This window comes from Neomonachus schauinslandi, chromosome 13 (assembly GCF_002201575.2).
Source record: "Neomonachus schauinslandi chromosome 13, ASM220157v2, whole genome shotgun sequence".
Lineage (NCBI taxonomy): Eukaryota > Metazoa > Chordata > Mammalia > Carnivora > Phocidae > Neomonachus > Neomonachus schauinslandi.
The window spans coordinates 82,954,011-82,974,009 of record NC_058415.1 but is presented as its reverse complement, the minus strand read 5'-3'; the positions used below and the strand labels follow the sequence as shown (position 1 = coordinate 82,974,009).

Genomic DNA, 19,999 nt, shown 5'->3' with positions numbered 1-19,999 from the left:
TGAGGACGGTGTGCACTTAGTGAATGATATGTGTGCTCAACATGGTTGTGGCTCAGAGGAGGTGCTCCATCAGTGGAGCTTGATGGTTCCTGAGTCCAGACTCACAGTGGGGGCCTGGTCCTGGGCCCCAGGAGGAGGGGCACTGGGGGCTGAGCAGTACGGGGGAGTCACTCAGCCTCTCAGAGACGTCCGGTCTTGGCCATTACATGGGAATGAAGGGATCCCTCAAGTGCTGGAGGGGCCCCAGGGAGATCTTTCGGGTTGCCAATGTCTGGAGGGTCCCAGGCCGGGAAACAGAGCTGGGCCACACAGACATGGCTCTGTCCCCCAGGTTACTGGGTATCCTTGGGTAAGTCTCCTAGCCTTTCTGGGCTCAGTTTTTCCTTTGGGAAGTTGGATGCACAACACATTTTCCCAGATTCTGTGAGCTGGGGTTCTGACACCTAACACAGGGTTCTGTCCCCGTTCCTTCTGTGAGGCAGAAGTGACAGACTGTGGGCAGACTGGGGCGCTGGGGACGCCAGAGGGATGCTTTCTGTCCATGCCTGGACCTCTCCCAGAAAATGGGCATGGAGCTCGAGGGGGCACTCGCCAGGCTGAGGGGCTGCCTGACCCTGGGCTCCCTGGATCCTCGCACCCCCCCCAGACCTGGCCTGCCTGCCAGGCACACTCACCTTGATCATCTGCGAGAGATCCCCCGCGTCGGCCAGCTCCAGTACAATGTTCAGCTCGTTGTCCTCAATAAACGAGTCCAAATACTTGATGATGTTGGGATGGTTCAGTTGCTGTCCAAAGGGAAGACAGGGAGGCAGAACCAGTGGGGGACAGTTCAGCCCCGTGCCTGCGCCGTGCTGGCTCCCAGCTGGCCCCTGTTAGCGGGGCTCATACTGCAGAGGGCTGTGTCACCTGGGAGTCAGGCAGGTCTGGGCCACACCGGGAGGGCCCTTCTGCATCTCTGAGTCTCAGTGTCCTCATCTGTACAATGGGCGTAACGTGCTGAAGGGCAGTAGTGAGGACTGGATGGGCCAAGACCGCTGAAATGTCTAACGTGGAGACTGCCCTGAGCTGCGACTCCATGGGACAGGACCCTGCTCCTCCTCTCCCTCACCACCCGCGACCCTCCAGGGTAGGGCTGGGCCCCCACCGCTCTAGCGCCGTGCTCAGCAGGCCTGCAGCTGGTGCTCCCCAGTGTATCCATCTCCCTTCTTCCTCCCCACCCTCAATTTGACACACCCTTGTGAAATCTGGAAAGACCCCAAGCATTCCTGGCACGAGAGCCGCCCTGAGTGCTCTGCTCCACGCCGAAGCCCGGACTCAAACATTCTGCCAGAGCTTGGTCGGCCAAGTCCACAGGGGCGCCCGTCAGCCGACAAGCAGAGGCCACTCTAGTGCACACTTTCTAGAAGGCCTCTAAGTTGCTGTGAAGGGGACGTGTGTTTATGCTGTGCCAACCTATGCCCGTCTTTGGATTCTAAAATGAGGGGGGAACCTTCGCAGAGATCACATGGCTATGCCATCCCCCATTTATTCTTTTCCCCAAGCCAGCTCTGGATGGCAGGCACCCCTCAATCAGGCCCCCAGGAGCCACAGATGGCCTGTCACTGGCCATGTGTCTCCTTCAGCTCCACCCTACCTGCCCGAGTCCTCAGGACCCTGCTCTCGGTGTGGGTTCACCGGCTTCCACCGCCAGCCCGCCCGTCCCCGCCGCCAGCCAGCACCAGCCCATCTCGAAGGGCTGTCCTGCTGGGCTGCCCAGCAGATGTTGTAATTCTAGTTTCAGCTTCTACATTTAGGTCTATGATCCATTTCAAATACACCTTTATGTTCAGTGTGAGGTAGGGGTCAAGGCTCACTTCCGTCCATTTGGACGTCCAGTGTTCCCCGCACCTGGAATTGAAAGTCTTTCTTTCATCCACTGAATTGTTTTGGTGCCTTTGTCAAAAAATCACCTAGCCCAGGCGCCTGGGTGGCTCAGATGGTTAAGCGTCTGCCTTCGGCTCAGGTCATGGTCCCAGGGTCCTGGGATCGAGTCCCGCATCGGGCTCTCTGCTCCTTGGGAGCCTGCTTCTCCCTCTGCCTCTCTCTCTCTCTCTCTCTGTCTCTCATGAATAAATAAATAAAATCTTTAAAAAAAAAAAAAAAAAATCACCTAGCCCAGATTTTGTTTTGACGTCTCCCTGGAGCTAACACTCTCCATCACACCAGCTGCCCTCAGCACACATCACGTTCCAGATGTATTTTTCCTTTACAACAAGATATCGAAGCAAATGGAATGCCGGCACTTCATAAAGCTGCAGATGCTTTACAATCGTGAATGTACGACGTTATGAAGTATCAGCATTGTTGTTGTTATAAACCCAAGTCCTCCCCCTCCTTTCACCCACTCCCTGGACCTCACCTCACGACTTCCCCGGGAAACCTCACACCCTTCTCAGGGGGTGCTCCCAGAGACCGGCCAAGGTCACCAGCAGGCTGGGCGTCACTGTTTTGCAGATGACTTGGAAAAATTGGAGGGGGTTTGGGTGGGAATTAAAGCTTCAGTCAAGGGGGCTGTTCCCTCCAGGTGCGGGCTCCTGGGGAGAAGAAGGGGAGGCTTCTCTCCCTGCTCTTACGGCAATTCTGAGGAGGAGAGGTGAAGCAAAGGCTCCCTCGAATATCTGGCCAGGGTACAAAGGCACAGATGGGGGCCAAAAGGTCAGCTGGGGGAAATCCCCAAAGCCTGGCGAGGGAAGGGGTTGACTCTGGGACCGGGCTGGGCCCAGAACCTGGTCTAGTAACCACAGACTGCTGTCCACCCATAGTCCCCTTCTCAGCCTGTAGTCTGTTGGTGGGCCCAGGTGTGTCTTTTTTTTTTTTTTTTTTTTAAGATTTGTTTATTTGAGCAAGAGAGAGAGAGGGAGCGTGCACACGCACAAACAGGAGGGGCAGAGGGAGAGGGAGAGAGAATCGCAAGCACAGAGCCCCATGCAGGGTTCGATCTCACAATCCTGAGATCACAACCTGAACTGAAACCAAGAGTCAGACGCTTAACCAACTGAGCCACCCAGGTGCCCCTCAGGTGTGTCTTAAAGTGGACACACTTGGGCCAAAATGTAAGAAGTGCTCCAAAGATGCGGAGTGGTTGGGTTCTGCGGTTTGCGAGTGGGGGAGGGGTGGCTGCTTTGGCTTCATGTATCTGGGGTTCAGGGAAGCCACACCTCTAGATTCATCTCCAGTGCAGCTTCCCCTGGCAGCATCGGCCAGCCTCTCGCTCTCCTGTGTCCCCACGATCCACACCCATCCCTCTCTCCCACAATCCAGAGCTCCACAGAGTGGGGCTGTCCCCGCAGCTCCAGGCCAGGCCTGACGGTGGTGGTGGCTGCCGAGGGCTGGACGATGGCCAGAGGGAAGGAAGGCAGAGGTGACGGTAATGGGCTCAGGTTCCCTCTTCGAATCTCTGTCCCACCTGTGGCCCCTCTGGGACCTGCTACAGCAGTCTGTCCAGGATGTGTTTCCCCTGCTGACTGCATCCTTGAGTCCAGGGCTCAGGGGTGCTCCCGGCTGTGCTGATCATGCGAATACATGATCTCTGCCTGTCTTCCGATAGGGCCCACCTCCCTGCCCCACGTCTGGTGGCCTCTGCACTGGGAGGTTTTGGGGTTCGGGTCCTGGCGTGAATGGTGTGAAACAGTGTCGCCTCGTGACCCCTCCGAGAACTGTGTTTCCCTTTGTTTTGCCGGAAACACCTCGTGCCCGGGGAACATCCTGCTGACCTCCCGTGGGCAGGTTGGGGAGCTGGGTAAGGGCTGGCGTCGAGCGGCAGATGTTATAACCGTGATGACAAGGGCTGCCCGTGACGAGCACGTGCCACACGCCAGATGCGACACTGAGCCCTTCCAACCCAACTTCTCACGAATTCCCCCGACAGCTGTGGTCAGCACTGACATCATCACCCCCTTTTACGGACGAGGAAATGGGAGGTCCCGAGCGGTCAATAGCTGGCCCACGCCACACAGCTAGAGAGTGAGGAGTGTGCCCACCTCTCAAGCCATGGTCAATGGCACGTGGCTACACGGCAGCCCGAGGAAGGGACAGAGCCCCCCCTCCCCCGCGGCAGGCCCAGGTCACACCAAGCCTGGCCCCCTTCACTGGAGCCCAGAGACCCGGAACAAGCTGGCTCAGAACGTACGCACACATCATTCCTTCCCCACCGTGATCGGCACACGTGCGTTCTTGGCCACCAAAGGGGAGAGAGGGTGGGTGACTGGGACAGCCAGTCCCCAGGGCTGGGTAATCGGAGTCCTGAGATCACACCTGGGGCCCAAAGTTGACCGTCACGTAAAATTTTAAAAATGTTATTTGAAGGGAATTTTTGGACCTATGATAGAGTTGAGGACACTTCCCGATAATCCTCCTGCGAGCCCTCGTGGCCAGGGTCCCCTCCCAGCAAGTGCTCACGAGTCACATGGGGCCCCATGCCCCCTGCTCTCAGCCCCTTCAGGGGCTCCCCTGTTGTTCCCACGTTCAAGTCCCACCTCCTGAGTGTGGCGTCCGAGGCCTAACTGCACACCATCAGGACCCCTGCAGCAGGCTCCTGTCGGCCTTCCAGATTCTGGGACGGGACCCTGGCCTCTGTGGGGCTTCTCCAGCACTCCCTGGGCCCGGGTCGGCCAGCCTCACTCCCACAGCCCCCCAGGCCGGGCTGCTGGCCTGCTCCTCACTGCCTCGGAGGGGACCGGGCCTGAGAGCCCAGGGCGGACCCCGCAGTGCAAACCGCTAATCTGGAATCCTGCGGTAGGGGTCCGTGTCCTCGCCACCAGCAGCCTCACTGTGCGGGAAGCTGCGGAGCCAGCCCTCCGTCTCACGGAGAGGGCGAACACCCAGTGAGTGCCTGCTGCGCGCTCTACTGGGCCAGGTACTATTTCATCTCTTCAGATACGATTTAATCTTCTCTAACTGCCCATATCCCGTGCGGCAGGTACTCTCACCACCAAGCAGATGGGCAAACGGAGGCTCTGGGAGGCTCAGTCACTTGCTTAAGGTCACACAGCTTGTAAATGAAGACATGAGGATTTGAACTCAGGCTCCTGGGCCTCCGAAACCCATACCATTCCTCCTCCTCCATCACCTCTGAGACCCCAGGCAGAATCCCAAGCCTGGGGAACAGGGAGGGATCTCCAGGAGGGAGCAGCCCTAGGCTGGGGCTGAATCTAGTCCAGAAAGTTCTATTGTCTCTGACTGTGGGGAAACCCATAAGAAGCTGGCAGGGAGGGGGAAGGAAAGACCATCCCCCACCCCAAGGTGCCCTGGTAGGTCTGTCCTTTGTACAAGCCCCTCCAGTGTGCCTTCTCTCTGGGGAGGCCTGGGAAGAGCCCAACAGGATGACAACCCGGGTCCCTTGGGGACCAGGAACCTGGGCCGCACACCTGGCTGTGCATCCTCTCCAGCGTCCCAGGCTGGCCTTGCTGAGTCACCCAGATGAGTGGAGTATCTCCTGGGTGGCAGCGACTTGGTGCCCTCAGGGGAAGGACTTTGGTGCCAGGCACTGCCATCCATAAACACAACCAATGTGGGGCCAGGACAGGCAGCCTGGGGGTGCCATGAGGGCTGGGCAGACGTGAGGTGGGGTCCACGCCCATCCAACCATGAGAAAACAAATGAGCCACTACCCTCAAAAGGCTGTTGTTTCTGAATCTAACAGGCTACGGGCTGTGAAGGCCATGAGGTGGCCCGGTCTGGGGACCGGGCCACCTCAAGGAAGCGAGGGGCTCCTGCTCAGCCCAGGGCACTCACCTTCAGGAGGCCAATCTCTTTGACGCAGTCCTGCCTGGCTTTGGCGTCCATCATCTCAAATATCTTGGGCGAGAGGAAAAAGAGAAAGAGTGGTTAAAACCCAGCTCCCAGAGCCCCCACTGAGAGCCACAAGGACTGGAACTCCCAAAACCCATCATGGCACAAAAAGGCAGGACAAAGGGGCGCCTGGGTGGCTCAGTCGTTAAGCGTCTGCCTTCGGCTCGGGTCATGATCCCAGGGTCCTGGGATCGAGCCCCGCATCGGGCTCCCTGCCCGGCGGGAAGCCTGCTTCTCCCTCTCCCACTCCCCCTGCTTGTGCTCCCTCTCTCACTGTGTCTCTCTCTGTCAAATAAATAAATAAAATCTTAAAAAAAAAAAAAAAGAGAGAGGCAGGACAAAGAGAGCCAGGCGAGGCCCTCCTCGGAAGACAAATGGGCCTGTTCCCAGCGGAGGGGCCTGTCTCTCCTCCAGCGACCTGGACCCGCCTGTGCGGTTTGCAGACCAGCAAGGAAACCATCGTGCGGGTCCACTGCCTGGCTCCCCACCCGTGGCTGCGTCTGCGTCACCTTCTCTCTCCCTGGCCTCCTCAGCCCAGGCTGTTCATCTCATTCTTAAAGGACAAATGAGCAAACTGAGGTCTCAGGAAGCTCTGCGGGAGGATTTAAAGCTACTTCCTGAGGCAAAGCCCCGTTCAGATGGGCCCAGTGGCTCTCACTGAAACGCTTCCTGGCTGGACTCTGCGGCTGATGACTCACCTGCTTGAGCCCCTTCCTTCGTTTAGGAGGAACAGGGAGGCCAGGAAAGGCTCTCAAGCCCAGAGGCGACCAGCAAGTGCAGGGCCCAGGGTGAGTGGGTGCAGGTCTAAGTCTGAGCTCCCCCTCAGCTCGTTCGGTGGGCCCGGTGAGATAGATACAGCTATCCTCTGCAGCTTTCCTGATCTGAAAAATGGGGTGACCACCCTCACCGACAGGACCATTCTCAGGGCACGACCCAGTATACAGTGGTGTTCAGTGCATGCTCATTTTCCTTTTCCTTTATGGCTTGCATGAGCTTTTGTCATCAGGAGCCCACCTAATCCTTCCCACGGCCCAGAGAGCTGGATCCTGACTGCAGAGGAAGGGGAGGAGGAGGAAGGGGCAGGAACTGGCCCAGGGCCACAATGTTTAGACACAGAAGGCTCTGACCCCACGGGGGCGCTGGCTCACCTGCACCTTCTTCAGAGCCACTGTCTTCCTGTCCAGCAAGCAGGTGGCCTTGTACACCTCGCTGAACTGCCCTCGGCCTATCTTCTTCTCGATCTGGAAGTCGGCCAGTGAGCAGCGAAAAGACAGGGTGTTTGGGTGCCTCTGGAGAAGGGGGACAGAGGACATCAGTGGCCAGCCAGGCTGCAGTGAGGGGCCAGGATGTGGGCAGCCAGGGCCCCTTCCAGAACCTGGCAACCCCAGTAGGGCTCCTCCAAGGTGAAGGAGGGACTGGGACTGCCAACCTCACCGTCAGAGACTCCACGCCACGACACCCCCACTCTGCAGATGGGAAACCGAGGCCACGGGTTTCCACCATCCCTCATTACCTGATCGTTCATTAGTCTGCTTGTTTCTATCTCCTACTCCCAGAAAGGCGGCTCCCCGGGGCCAGGGCCTTGCTGGTTCTGCTCACTTCTGAATCCCTTGTGCCCAGGTCGGAGCCAGCAAATAGAGCAGGGCAATTAAGGGGTGAAGGGAGTGACCCGTCAAGGTCACACAACAAGGGGGAGGCCCTGCTGGGTCTTCCTGGCCCCAACCCTCCCCCTGCAAGTCGTCATCAGATGTGGCAACTTCCCCTCCTGGGGCTCCCATCTCGAACTTGAGAAAACTGAGCGTCCATCTGCAGCCTTACCATTCTGAGCCCTTGTTTGGATAAACAGCCCCCTTCACGGTGACATGAGGAATCCAGACACTTCACGCTGACTCTCCAGGGGCCAACGCTGAAACCCACCATGGAGAGTAGGGCCTGCCCCGGGATGGAGCTGCCCGGTGAGGTACCCCCTTACCGTCCCCACAACACATGTGCAACGTGCCCTGGGGAGAAGGAGAGGAAGGGGTGCCCACTCGGGCCCTGGAACGTGGGGGAGGAGGGGAGGAGGCCACAGCTCTGGTCTGCCCCGCGTCCACCTGGCAAAGTGGGCCCTCCTCCTGTTACAGCCCCCACCCCCACTCCGAGGCAGGGGATCGCTGCCGCTGGGGACCCTCCGGGCTGGGTGCTAGTGCGAGGACAGGCTCTCGCGTGTAGTATGGGTACAGAAACATCTGCGGAGTTCATTGGGGGAAGTGGGGGTGGGATGAGAAACACTGAGGGCCCCACTGAAGCAGGAAGGACAAGTGTGAATTTCCCAATGTGAAAAGGCCTCTTCCAGACTTGGGCCGGAAGCACGCATGGGGGTGAAAGATGAGGTCTTTTATTGGGCTGCGTTCTGGAACTCTCCTTCACCCGAATACCAACCTGTAGACAAAGAAGCCCTGGCAGGAGCCTGGGGAGCCCTGTGTGAGTGGCATCCTATTCAGGATGTCTGTTCTTAATCAACTTCCATGTTTTCCTTCTTTGTCTTTACTACACGAATGTGTTCAGTTTAAACCGTGAAATGGGCACGGATGAGGGAAAACACACGCCATCACAGTAAGGTTCAGTAAAGTTAAAAACCCAGTAACTAAAGTCCTCACCCCACGACCACCTACAAAGCCTTTAAGACCCCACGTGATCCGACCACCCAGGCTCCTCGCACCTCTGCGATCCTGCTGCTTTCACTTTGCTCCTTCCACACTGACCAACCTCTTTTGCTCTCACTGGGCCTTCTGCCTGGACCGTCCCTCGAAGCCTTGCCGTTTCTGTCCCTCCCACACTTCCGGCTCGTCTTCCTTCTTCACTGCTACCTTCCAGCGTTCCAAATCCCGTATTTTACTTCGTAACCTGTCCGTCTCCCGACCACCGGCAGGTACGCCCGGCAATATGGTGCCTCGTATGCGGCAGGCACTCAATAAACATTTGTCGAGTGAGTAAATATTCACATCTATGGAGATGGTGTACTTTTTAAACACCCAGAATTGTGTGAACACATTACTCTGAGACTTGCTTTTCCCTCTCTCAGTAACTGATGGACATTGTCAATTGACAGGGATTTAAATAACCCCAGACTATACGCCACAGTAAGCTTGTTTCCAATCTGTTGTCGCTATAAATAATGTTGTAATAAGTATCCTTATATATATTTCCTTACGCATATTTCCTGGGTCCCTGGCTGGTGATCTGGGGCAGTTACCCAAGCCACTCTGCCCCATTTTCCTGTCTGCAAGGCGGAGAGGTATAGAAGCATGCCTGTTTCATAGGGTCGCTGTAAGGATCACGTGAGATTGCTGAGCTTCCCCCCACACACACATACAGTAGGTGCTCAGTGGTCCTTATGACTGACAGGCGGGGTTTGGAGCAGGGGAGAGGGGCCCTGAGCAGCTACTCCTCACTCCCACTCTCGGCCTTTCTGAACCTGCCCAGACCCAGCCCTGTGCCAAGGAAACCCCGCTGCCAGGAGTGAGTGATGGAAGTCTGAGCCTCACAGCCTGCTGCCTCCTTCCCTCAGCAAGGTAAGGGTTAGGCCAACCTTGACTCTGAAGTCTTGAGGCATAATTACCCACCCTGGGGAGGGATTTGAAGCCGCTCCCTACTGGGGGCTTAGCAGGAGGGAGGGCTGGTGGAGAAAGAAGACCACATTCTCATCCACCGCATACCAGCGTCTGTCAAGTGAGTTCCTTAGTAACAGCAATTAACCTCCCTATATACTAAGCACCCATGTAAGAAGAGCGAGCATTTATTGAGCACTTACTGTGTGCCGGGCACCGTGCAGAACGCTTCCCATGACCCGGTGAGTAGGCATCACCATTATTCCCATATTTCAGGAAACTGAGACTCGGAGGGGAGGCAGTGACCGGCTCCAAACCTCACAGCGAGTAATGGGAGGGATCTGAACCCGGGACTGGGGACTCTGGAGTTTCCACCCGTTGAGCTCTACCAGGTGGTCTCCCAACTCAGATTCTTCCTCTGCTTTTCCTTCAAGACCCCATGACTAGCCAGGTCTATGCTTCCTGATTCAGCTGGCTTCTTTCTTCCAAGCACCTGAGACCCTGCCCCCCAAACATGGGCCTCTCCAAAAGCACGCCCCTGTCTTTGTCCCCTCCGTGTCCCCTGAGCGGAGGCTCTGACCTGCCCCGAGCAAGAGCTCGGGGCATGTTTGTCAAATGACACGAAGGAATGTGCTCCCAACAGCCTGGTGTGCTGTGGGCCTTTGGGATGCAGCCTCTGTCCCTTCGGAGTGCAGCCGAAATCCCACCCCCTCAGAAGAAGGTGACTTCCTCACACCCGCACGGATCACGCATGCCCGTGAAGCTGACGGAACGGCCGCGGGCTCGTAGGCACCCACCACGCGGCAGTCACCTGCTAGCTGCTTACACAGGTTTTGTGGCTGTGATCTCCTAACAGCCTTGTAAAGCAAGGCTTTTCATCCCACATCATAAAGAAGGGAACTGAGGCACAGTCACACAGCTGGTCCGTGGGGAGCTGAGACCTGAACTCCCTGCCGATCTCAAGCCAGCTGCGCTGAGAGGTGCCCTGGGCAGGGCCCCTCCCCTCTCAGGGCCTCAGTTTCCCCGCCGGGACAGTGAAGCATTTGGAGGACGTGATCTCCTAGGGTCCCTGCTGTGCAAACACTGGGCTTTTCACTGTCACTAGTGGTTGGAGTCCCTTGTCCACCCCAGAAATGTGCCCCCAAAGGCCACGCTGCCCTGAGGAAACTCCCCGAGGATGGGGGGAGGATGGGGGGCGACATCCCAGCTGGCATCCTAAGACTCCAGTGGCACTTCTGCATATGCGATGACCCAGATTTGCATTTCCTGTCACAACCCATGCGACCTAATTAGAGGAATGAGCTCCTGGGGGGGGGGGGTTCCTCCAGCAGCAGCACCACGTGGGAGGGGGACAGCCTGGGCATGTTTGGGGACACAGCACCCTCACAGGGGTCAGCATGGGGTCCTGTCTCCCCCCCGATGCCCTCTGTTCAGGTGGGGGGCAGCGCAGGACACAGGGCGCAGTGCCTGAGCCAGGAGGGCCCAGACTCCAGAGTAACTCAGGGGCTGTGAGTGCAAGAGGAAAAGGTGAACGGAGTTCTGGTCCCTAAGGCCAGGCCTCTCTCCACTGCCACCTCCAAGGGCTTCCTCCCCTCCCGGGTCAGCCCTCAGCGAGCTCCACTCTGGCCCCTGCAGCCGAGTGAGTCCGTCCACAACAGGGGGACGTTAGCAGTATCAGCCCCAGGATTTCTCTGAGGATTCCAGGACGTGATGCTGGTGCCAAGGGTCCCAGGAGCTCTGAGCTGCCCGGCAAACTCGGGGCTGGCCCCGAGCAGCTCGCACTACACCGCTCAAAGGCAGTAATCCTGATGGCCTTTCTGAAAACTGCTCATCTCATAGTCCTCACGAGCCCCTGTTCCGCCTGGAACCCCATGCTGGCTCCTGGGAAAATTAGCATCAGACCGGGGGGAGCTCCAAGTCAGGTGACCGCCGCTCCGGCTCCCTCAGCTGAGACACTGACACGGGGGGTGCAGAGGCCTGGGTTCAAATCCCAGATCTGCCACGTGCTGGCTGGTGGCTGTGGACAAGCACTCTGTGCCTCAGTTTCCTCACGTGTACAATTAAGGTGATCACAGGGCCTCCTTCCGAGGGCTGCTGGGGGGTAAGTAAGTTACTGAATGAAGGCACCTGGGAGACGCTGTATGGTGTTACTGTCATTAGGGGTGTCGGCGTCGCTCAGTCTGCAGGGCGAGGACCAGGGCTGCACCTGCCTCCCAGGGGGCTGGGGACAAGCCGAGGCAGGGAGTTCTCAGTGGCTGTACCACCATCCCCACCATCCCCACCCCACTGAGGGTCTGCACTGGGGCTCTTGCCAGCTCTGGGCTCTTTGGCTGTGAAAACCGAAATGAATTTTGAAGTCAAAGAATAAGACCGATGACACCCATGACGTCAGACGCCATGTTGGGGGTTTGAAGTATTCCATCTCGCTTAGTCTTCATGGCCCCATTTTACAGATGAGGAAGCGGAGGCTCAGAGAGGTCATCGACCCGTCACCTGACTGCAGTAAAGCCCCTGTGGCCTTCTGACGTCACTGTCCCCTGCACGGGTCATCCAGGACTGTTTGCCAAGGGACCGTGCTAGACAACAGGCTCGCCTAGCCTCCCCGTCTAGGGTGGGCCACTCGCAGGGCAAATGCTGCTGGAAGCCATTTCTGACTCCTCAGCCCCATTCCGCAGGGTGAGAGCCCCTCAGTTCTCCCCCAGAGGAGGAGCAGGTGGGTGGAGAAGGTGGGAGGCGGCGGGAGTGATGCTGACCACACCCCGCTGCCAGCCACAGTGGGGGGAAGAAGGGGGTCCGCACTGCCCTGTGGTGGGGGAGAGGCCATCTCAGCGAGAGGAGGAGCCTCAGGGAGCAACTCCCTGGACAGCAGAGGCTCGGCAGAACAAGGGGCCAAGGAGAGGGCCAAGGTCCCCAGGTCACCTCTATCCCCAATCCCACCCACCCCCGCCAAGAAATGCTGCCAGGCTTCTCAGGTCAAGGCTGGAAAAGGGGGGGGGGGGTTGTGTGCTGGTGAACCACCCCAGAAAGCTCCGAGAAACCCAGGCTCTCTTCTCCAAGTCAGATCAAATTAGGCCACAAACACCTCCCACCCTGTGCTAATTTGAGTTTAAAATGTTTGAACCACAATAAGCCTCAGCCATCGACAAATCCCCCCTTTAAAAAAAAAAACAAAACAGGAGCATAAAATTACATGTTAAAAGAATAAAAATGCATCCGCCCAATTAATTTTCTGAAATCTCATTAAAAAATTTAGCCTGACTAAGTCAGAGTTCTGACCTGAATTTTAATCATCTTTACACTGAATGGGTCTTTTTTTCCCTGATATTTGCAATGCATCATTAATTTTAAGGCAACTGTTTCTGTGATTTTAAAAAGCGTACTTGATCAGAATGACATTTCCTGTAAACGAATTTCACCTTTAAAGACATCTGACACCGTGTGTGGGGAGTTCTAATGGATTCGGTGTATGTGTTTACAGTGATGTGTTTTAAATCTGTGTTACACAAAAGAAAGGCAGGGTTTACAGAGAGTCTATATTGTCAGGCTCTTTACGAGGCCGACCCCCGCTCAGGTCTCCACAATCTGGCTAATTTCAAACCCAAAGCTCATCTTCCCTCTCGCAGACCTGGTGGCAGGAAGGGGTGCTGGGGGGGCCACAGGACACGGAGAGACTCCTGGCTCTGCCCCTCAAGAGCAAAACATACGCGGTATTTATCTTGGTTTCCTCCCCTGCAAAATCGAGTTCTGAATAAGACCTAGCTCCTAGTTGGTAGGAGGATGGGATGAGGTAAGTGCCAGGTACTGCACTGTTGGCATGACCACCACCACGACCGTCCCAACCTGGAAGTCTACACTCAGCTCCCAGGGCCATCAGCACATGGGAACAGTGAGCAAGATGGCCAAAACACAGGAGTCACCCGATAACAAAGCATAGGATCGCCTCAATTGCAGTGGGTCCCTCAGGACAATTCCCGCTGACTGAGCTCAGAGGAAGCTGAGCTTAAACATACATAAGAGAATCTGGAACCAACTCCAGTGACTAGCAAGCCAAGACTTGAAAGGTGAAAGCCGTAAAGAGCATCAGCCATGCCGCCAGAAGTCTGGATACATCCTCTACTCGGCTCTCCCTCACCCCTTCAGTTACCAAGTGCAGTTGGTTTTCTCCCTGCAAGTCTCTGGAATCTTCTCTCCCCATGTCCAGCCATTTAAGACCATGGCACCATCTCACCGGGGAGAAGGCAGTGGCCTCGTCTCCTATTTGCACCCTACCTGTGCCTTGAGCACCAGCAACCACTGATCTTTCTAAAATACAAGCTCCCTTGTCCACCTAAAACCACGAATGGGCTCACCCATCACTCACTATAGACTCAGTTCCAGATGACGCAGCCTTTCATAAGCACCAGCCGTTCTCCCATCCAAACACTGGTAGTTAAACACTTGCCTAACCTGACTGGTCCTGCACCTTCAGGCCTGGCTCCTTCCTCTTCCTGGGACATCCTCCTCTCCCTGTCTTGCCCTAAATCATGGCCAGTCCACCTGTCATCTCTCTAGAACTTTCCCTGTCCCACCCCACCCTCTGGGCTCCCTCAGTGTCCGCCTGTCCCTCTGTGGGGCCTTCCACCTCGCACACGGTCCGTACCCACTTCTGTGTGGGGCTCCTCAGCAGACCCAAGGCAGAAACGAGACAAGCATTTGCTGAATTTACAACACGTCAGCAAACACTTCTTGAATTTTAATAGCTGTTAATATTTGGTCATTAAATCTTACCTAACTACCAACACTGCTTTGGGAAGATTTTCATAAAGATTTTGGCCTGTGTGATTCAGATCTGGAAGCAGCTGTCCCACCCCCTGAAAAGTAAGGCGCATTCCTCTTTCTCTGAATAGGGCCCAATATAACTGAACTTGGCACGCCCCAAGCAGGTTTGCAAAGACTTTCCAGATGGAAGACACATTAACCAGGGCTTTCTCAGACAAGAGCACCTTTCTCCTTCTTGGAAATTCACGTGGTTCTTAGTGGGTCAGCTCTGTTTCATTCCTGATGAAAACGCTCAGCAGCAAACTGGTAAAATCATAAAGCATGAGGGCATCAGAACTCTTTCTCTCGATTGCATGCATGCATTCATTCATTCATTTGAAACCTCAATGATTTCACATGTGACTCCACCACGTTCAGCAAACGTATTTTAGTAAGAGGACAGCTCTCACAGCTAGAAAGCTCCCTGAAATGACAAACCACTAGCCTTGCGGCACAGAAACTTAACAAAACCAGTTTGAGTGGTTGCTAAGTTGTTCCTTCTACACTGTGGGTATTTCAGCTCTGGGCTCCTGAGCCACGAACACGAAAATGAAGGTTAAAAGAGAAGAATGAGGGGCGCCTGGGTGGCTCAGTCGGTTAAGCGACTGCCTTTGGCTCAGGTCGTGATCCTGGAGTCCCAGGATCGAGTCCCGCATCGGGCTCCCTGCTCGGCGGGGAGTCTGCTTCTCCCTCTGACCCTCCCGACGCTCCCCCCTCTCATGCTCTCTCTCTCTCAGTCTCTCTCTCTCAAATAAATAAATAAAATCTTTAAAAAAAAAGAGAGAAGAATGAAATCTGTGACACGTATTTTCCCTAACACCCACAGTGTCAGACGCCATGCTGGGGGTTTAAAGTATTCCACCTCACTTAGTCTTCACGGCCCCATTTTACAGATGAAGAAGTGGAGGCTCAGCTCATTTACCCGTCGTTGCCTGGCTGGTGAGGGCTGGAGTCGGGATTGGAGCCCCGCCTAGTCTAGAACACAGTATTCTCGCCATCGCGGGCCCCGGCTCCTTCTCCTAAGGATGATTTCAGGGCAACAGCAGGGCCTCCTGCCATCAAGGAATATGGCTCTGCTGTCAATTTCAGGTGTTTCTATGTCCCGAAACAGGCAAGATTCGGGCCGCCATGTCTTCCCAGGCGGTGTTTAAATACCAGCGCTTCGTGAGTGGAGGAGAGAGGATGCACCTGCCTGGCCTCATTCCCGCCCTGACCTGGGGCAGTGCTGGTGTCTACACGGTTTGTGCACCCCAGCTTGGCGTCCCTGGCCAGATGCTGGCGGGACGGAGGGCCCCTCTGCCCTCTGCCACCCAATGGCGAGGAATCGTGTCTAATCCACTCCAACATGTGTGACCAGACGCCCGGACACCGCCGCCTCGCCTTGTTCGTGAAATAATTACGGGGCTCTCTCTTCTGCCAAACGAGGCTGTAATTAACCCTAATTGCTCAAAATGCAACTGGCTAATTCTGGGAGATTAATCAAGGGGGACTCAATTGTTAGTGAATGACTTAATATGACAAATTGCTGCATTACCCGAGGAGGCCCCACTGCCCCCAGCCATCAGTGAGCTGTCCTGGTGGACTCGGCACCAGCAGTGGCCACGGGCCTTTAGGTTTCTGGGGTCTGCCTCCCCAAATTCCACCTGGGAAATGGACCCGTGTCCCCTCCAGTAATGGGAGTGGAGAGTACAAATAGTGCAGATGCCCTAGGACACACTATGTGGGGGGGGGTGTGTGCACATGCGTGCAGACACACGAGTGCACGCTCGCGCGCGCGCACACACACACACACACACTAGTAGACACCGTGTCTACTAGTTCACATGTCTCACCTCTTCGTGAATCTGTAAAATTGCTCCTTCCCTTGGGCTGATGGAGCCCCACACAGGGAGCATGGCTTGATGAGAACTCAGGTGTAGAAGGATCTCAGACTCATCGGCCTCCTTGGCCAGGCACCTTTGTGCAGTACACACCCGCACAACTGCACATGGAAGCCTTGGCCAAGCAGGTCAAACAGCAGAGTCCACCTGATGTCCTCCAACAGGAAGTAGGCACTTAAAGGCTGTGACGAGCGTTCTGGGGCTCGAGAAGGTAGCTGTCTCTGAGTCTTCCCTTGATTCGAGTCTCATAGCTTTGGGGACAAAGCCAACCCTGGACATGACTTTGCATCATACCAGGCTGTCCACAAGGCCCTGCAGCACCTGGCCCAGGTGACCTGCCCAGCCTGCCCCCTCCAGGCCTCTGCATGCCAGTTCCTAAAGGAGGCCTCTCTGGCCATCCAGTTTGGATCATGTGCCTTCTGGAGCTCCATGGGCCCCTGAGTTTCTTCTGCCCTATTTCCTACCTTTTTCTCCCATGAGGTTGTGTGCTTTCTAAGAGCAGACCTGCATCTGTCTCACACACAGCCACATCGGGGTGTATTACATGTATCTGCAGTTCACTGACTCCCCCGGCATTGAGGGGCTCCTCTGGGCCTGGCCTGGGATGATGGGACCGGTAAAGCCGCACCCCAGATCTTCTGTTTAGGAAGGGAGGCAGACTTGGGAACCAGTTCCCCAGCGGGATGCCATGGCCAGAGCCCAGCGCCTGAGCCGCACAGCGGGGGGAGTGGGGTGGGACAGGGAGGCTCCCTAGAAGGAGCCGCATTTGGACCGAGGCCTGCACGAGGAGTCAGGGAGGGCACTCCAGGCCCAGGGAACAGCATATGCAAAGGCACAGAGTATGCGGGCAGCTGGGAACCCCAGAAGCCACCTTCAGAAAAGCTGCGGGGGGCTGCCTGGCTCTCCGAGGATCTGCACAGGGTGAGGTAGGTGTAAGGAAACCAGTGTCCTGAGGCTCTGCGGGTTCTAGATAAGAGGCTGAAGAGGGCCAGGACGCAGCTAAAACCAAAAAGGGAAGCCAGCTTCAGCTGAGAGTAAGGAAGCACTCTGTGACTGCACGCACAGGCTGCCCGTGCCCCCCGGAGCCCCTCACTCTCTCCTCTCTCCTCTCACATGGCCTTTCTAACCAGCCCTGATCCCGCAGACATAAAGCTGTTCCATTCACACGGAAATCCCAGAGTCCGGCACAGAGAAGGCTTCTCCGAGTGCTGCTGAGTGAAATCAGGGCTGACCAGGTTGGTAGTGAGCCCCACTCCCACCCCTGGAAGCATTCACGAAGTGACTCCGTCGGGGGCGGGGGTGGGGTGGGGGAGGGCTTCCTCCAGTGGCTGGGATGAAGCAGCCTCAGGGACCCAGCTCCCTGCTGAGTCCCCAGTGCTCTGCAGACAAAGACAAAAGGCTCACCTGTGGGTCCGGGGGGTGTGCAGGCCCTGGGCTGTGGCAGAGGCTGTTCGGGCTTCCTCCGTGGGCCATGTGGCTGGGCTGTCCTGCCATCCTGCATGCCAGCCTCCCGGGGCACGGGCTGCAAAAGAAAATGCGGGCTTTCTTACACACACGCCTGTTCACCTTCTCCCCTCCATGTCACCAGGCTGGACGAGGCACTTCCGTTGACCCCATCTTCCAGCGGGGGTACAGAGCAACCACCCAGCTCAGAAGCCTCAGGGCTAGGACTCCATGCCCCACAGGACACACCTTCCCTCCATTTCCCGTCTGACAAGGTTGCGAGGATCATCCCCACTGGATAGAGGGGGAAACGGGCTCTGCGCAGGGAAAAGTCTAAAGGCGGCCCCCCCAGCCAACAAAGGAGGTGCCGGATTCCACTCCACAAGAGCTGGGCTCCAAAGCCTTGTTCTTTCCACATTATTGTCCTCCGTGCTTCCCGGGGGCAGTTACAAAGCCTTGTCCCCCATGATCACCCCCACAAAAACCCAGATTGACCACCTGGGTGGTCAGGAAAGAGACCCTGTGACAGCCTGCATGCAGTAGCTGCAGGAAGGACCCAACATCTCCATCCTTGCGGGGCCCTGGTACACCAAACCCGGGGAAGGCCAAGGCCATGGGTTCCCCTCACAGCGCTGCGTAGACCTCCAGGCAGGCACAGAGCCTTCTGCACAAGGGAGCAGTCCCCTGTGCCCCCTAGGGTTTGGGCTGCCACGTCAGAGGCCCCTAGGAGAGTCAAGGATGCCAGCCACCAGTTGTCATGGTAACCACAGCAGCAGTCCCTGATAAAGCACCCACTATGTTCCCTGGGCCTGAGCTAAATGTCATCTAAGAAGCACTCCCAACACCACTTCCCCTGGTGTCACAGGCAGCCTCTGCCAGCCTCACTAGCGGAGGGCTGCCTCTGGGGCATGGCCCAAGGCAGAGCGAGGTACAGCTGGAGGTGAGAGCCGGCACCTGGCCACTACGATCCTCCCGGATGCAAGGGGCAAAGCCCTCCCCCTTGGGAGGAAAGCCTTTCCTGCCGCCACAAGCATTTCTGCAGCAGCTTCCATGCCCAGGGCCAGGCCGGGGCTCCCACAGCACCGCGGAGAATGACAGGGCCTGATGCACGGGAGGTAGGTCCCTGTCGTAGTGCAGGCGTGTGGTGAGGGCCCCCACCCCGGCTGTCCCCCAGACTCCACACCCCAAACAGAGCCCCTGAGGACTGGCCCAGGCTATCGCAGCAGCTTTGTCTATACCTTCCGGAGCCAGAGTCGAGTCCCTAGGAATTGGTGGCCCCCTGGAGAGCCCTTAATCAATGACCAAGGGGTCCGGTATGAAGTGCCCTTGCCTGGGTCAGGACACTCGGGCACTCCGAGGTGTGACTCACACTCCAGGACACAGGGCACTCCGAGATCACACTCCTGCTCGTCGGCCTCCCCCACTCCCTTACGGTTTTCTCACTCTCAGGGTCTGCGTCTGGAGAACCAACCGGAGACATCACTTTCTCCCTAGACGGACTCTCTCAGTCTTTAACCTGGTCACCTACACCCCAGCCAAACCCCAACCTGAGAGCCCCCCCCCCGGTCCAGTGGCTCAGCAAGCTCCGTTGCACACACCTCCCAAGTCCACACCCGCCCTCATTAACACAGCGGCGTCTGCGCGGTGGGAAAGGAGTCTCTTCCTTCCTCCCCAGTGTAGATTCTTCCAGCTACAGGGGGTGAGCATCCAGCCCTCCAGGCTCAGGGATGTCTGCGATGCCTTTTGAGCTATCAAAGCATGTCCACCAAGCCCCAAATGACCCACTGAGCTTGACTCTCCAGTTGTGTCTCCCTCGGAGCGAGGCCACGTGGAGCAGATGGACCGGACTCAGGCTCGCAGGGGAGCCCTCTGCAGCGGGGAGTCGTGCAGGGTGGGCGCCGCATCCTGCCAAGCACAGCCCATGCTGTCCCCTGGCTGTGAAGCTGCCAACACTGAGCCAGGTTCGACCCCCAAACATGGCATTTTATGTAGAGATTTTTTGCTCTCTTTTTTCTCGTCTTGAATCGGTGGCAGGAGGAGGGCGGTGTGGGGGTGTGTCCGCACTTCTGAGCCCTCTCCGCCCGCCATCCCCCCGACTCTGTCCCAGTGTGGGACTCCCCTCCCACCTGGGCCCCCCAGGGCCCATGCCCTGTTCACCAGCTCTCCTCCGCGTGCACCACCGAGGCTTCCGAAATGCACGTGGGACCACGGCCCCCTCGGCGTCTCGCCACCATCTGTGCCTGAGCTCCCACACCGGAGCGCACACCCCCAGGGTGACACAGTGAGGACCGGTAGGAAAAGCCCCAGGATAAACACACAAACACGAGTGGCTTCCCGAGGCAGCACTGTTACTCAGTGGGGAAACGTGTGCGCCGATGAAGCGGATTCGGAGGGAACAGAATGTAAAATGCGCATGCATTTTAAGATAAAACCGGTGACTCCTGCAGGCTCGGCAGCTGC

General features: G+C 56.9%; 1 protein-coding gene across 1 annotated transcript in view; it reads right to left on the bottom strand.

The window, feature by feature from the left end:
• NEK6 (NIMA related kinase 6) overlaps positions 1-17,620 on the bottom strand; it is a 45,440-nt gene extending 27,820 nt beyond the window's left edge. Inside the window, exons 1-4 of the mRNA XM_044920837.1 lie at positions 17,501-17,620; positions 6,978-7,118; positions 5,773-5,835; positions 675-785 (exon numbers count right to left, since the gene is read on the bottom strand). Coding sequence (XP_044776772.1) covers positions 675-785; positions 5,773-5,835; positions 6,978-7,118; positions 17,501-17,590 — 405 coding nt within the window. The 5' untranslated portion in view covers positions 17,591-17,620. The remainder of the gene's footprint in view (positions 1-674; positions 786-5,772; positions 5,836-6,977; positions 7,119-17,500) is intronic.
• Between the last annotated feature and the right edge of the window lie 2,379 nt (positions 17,621-19,999).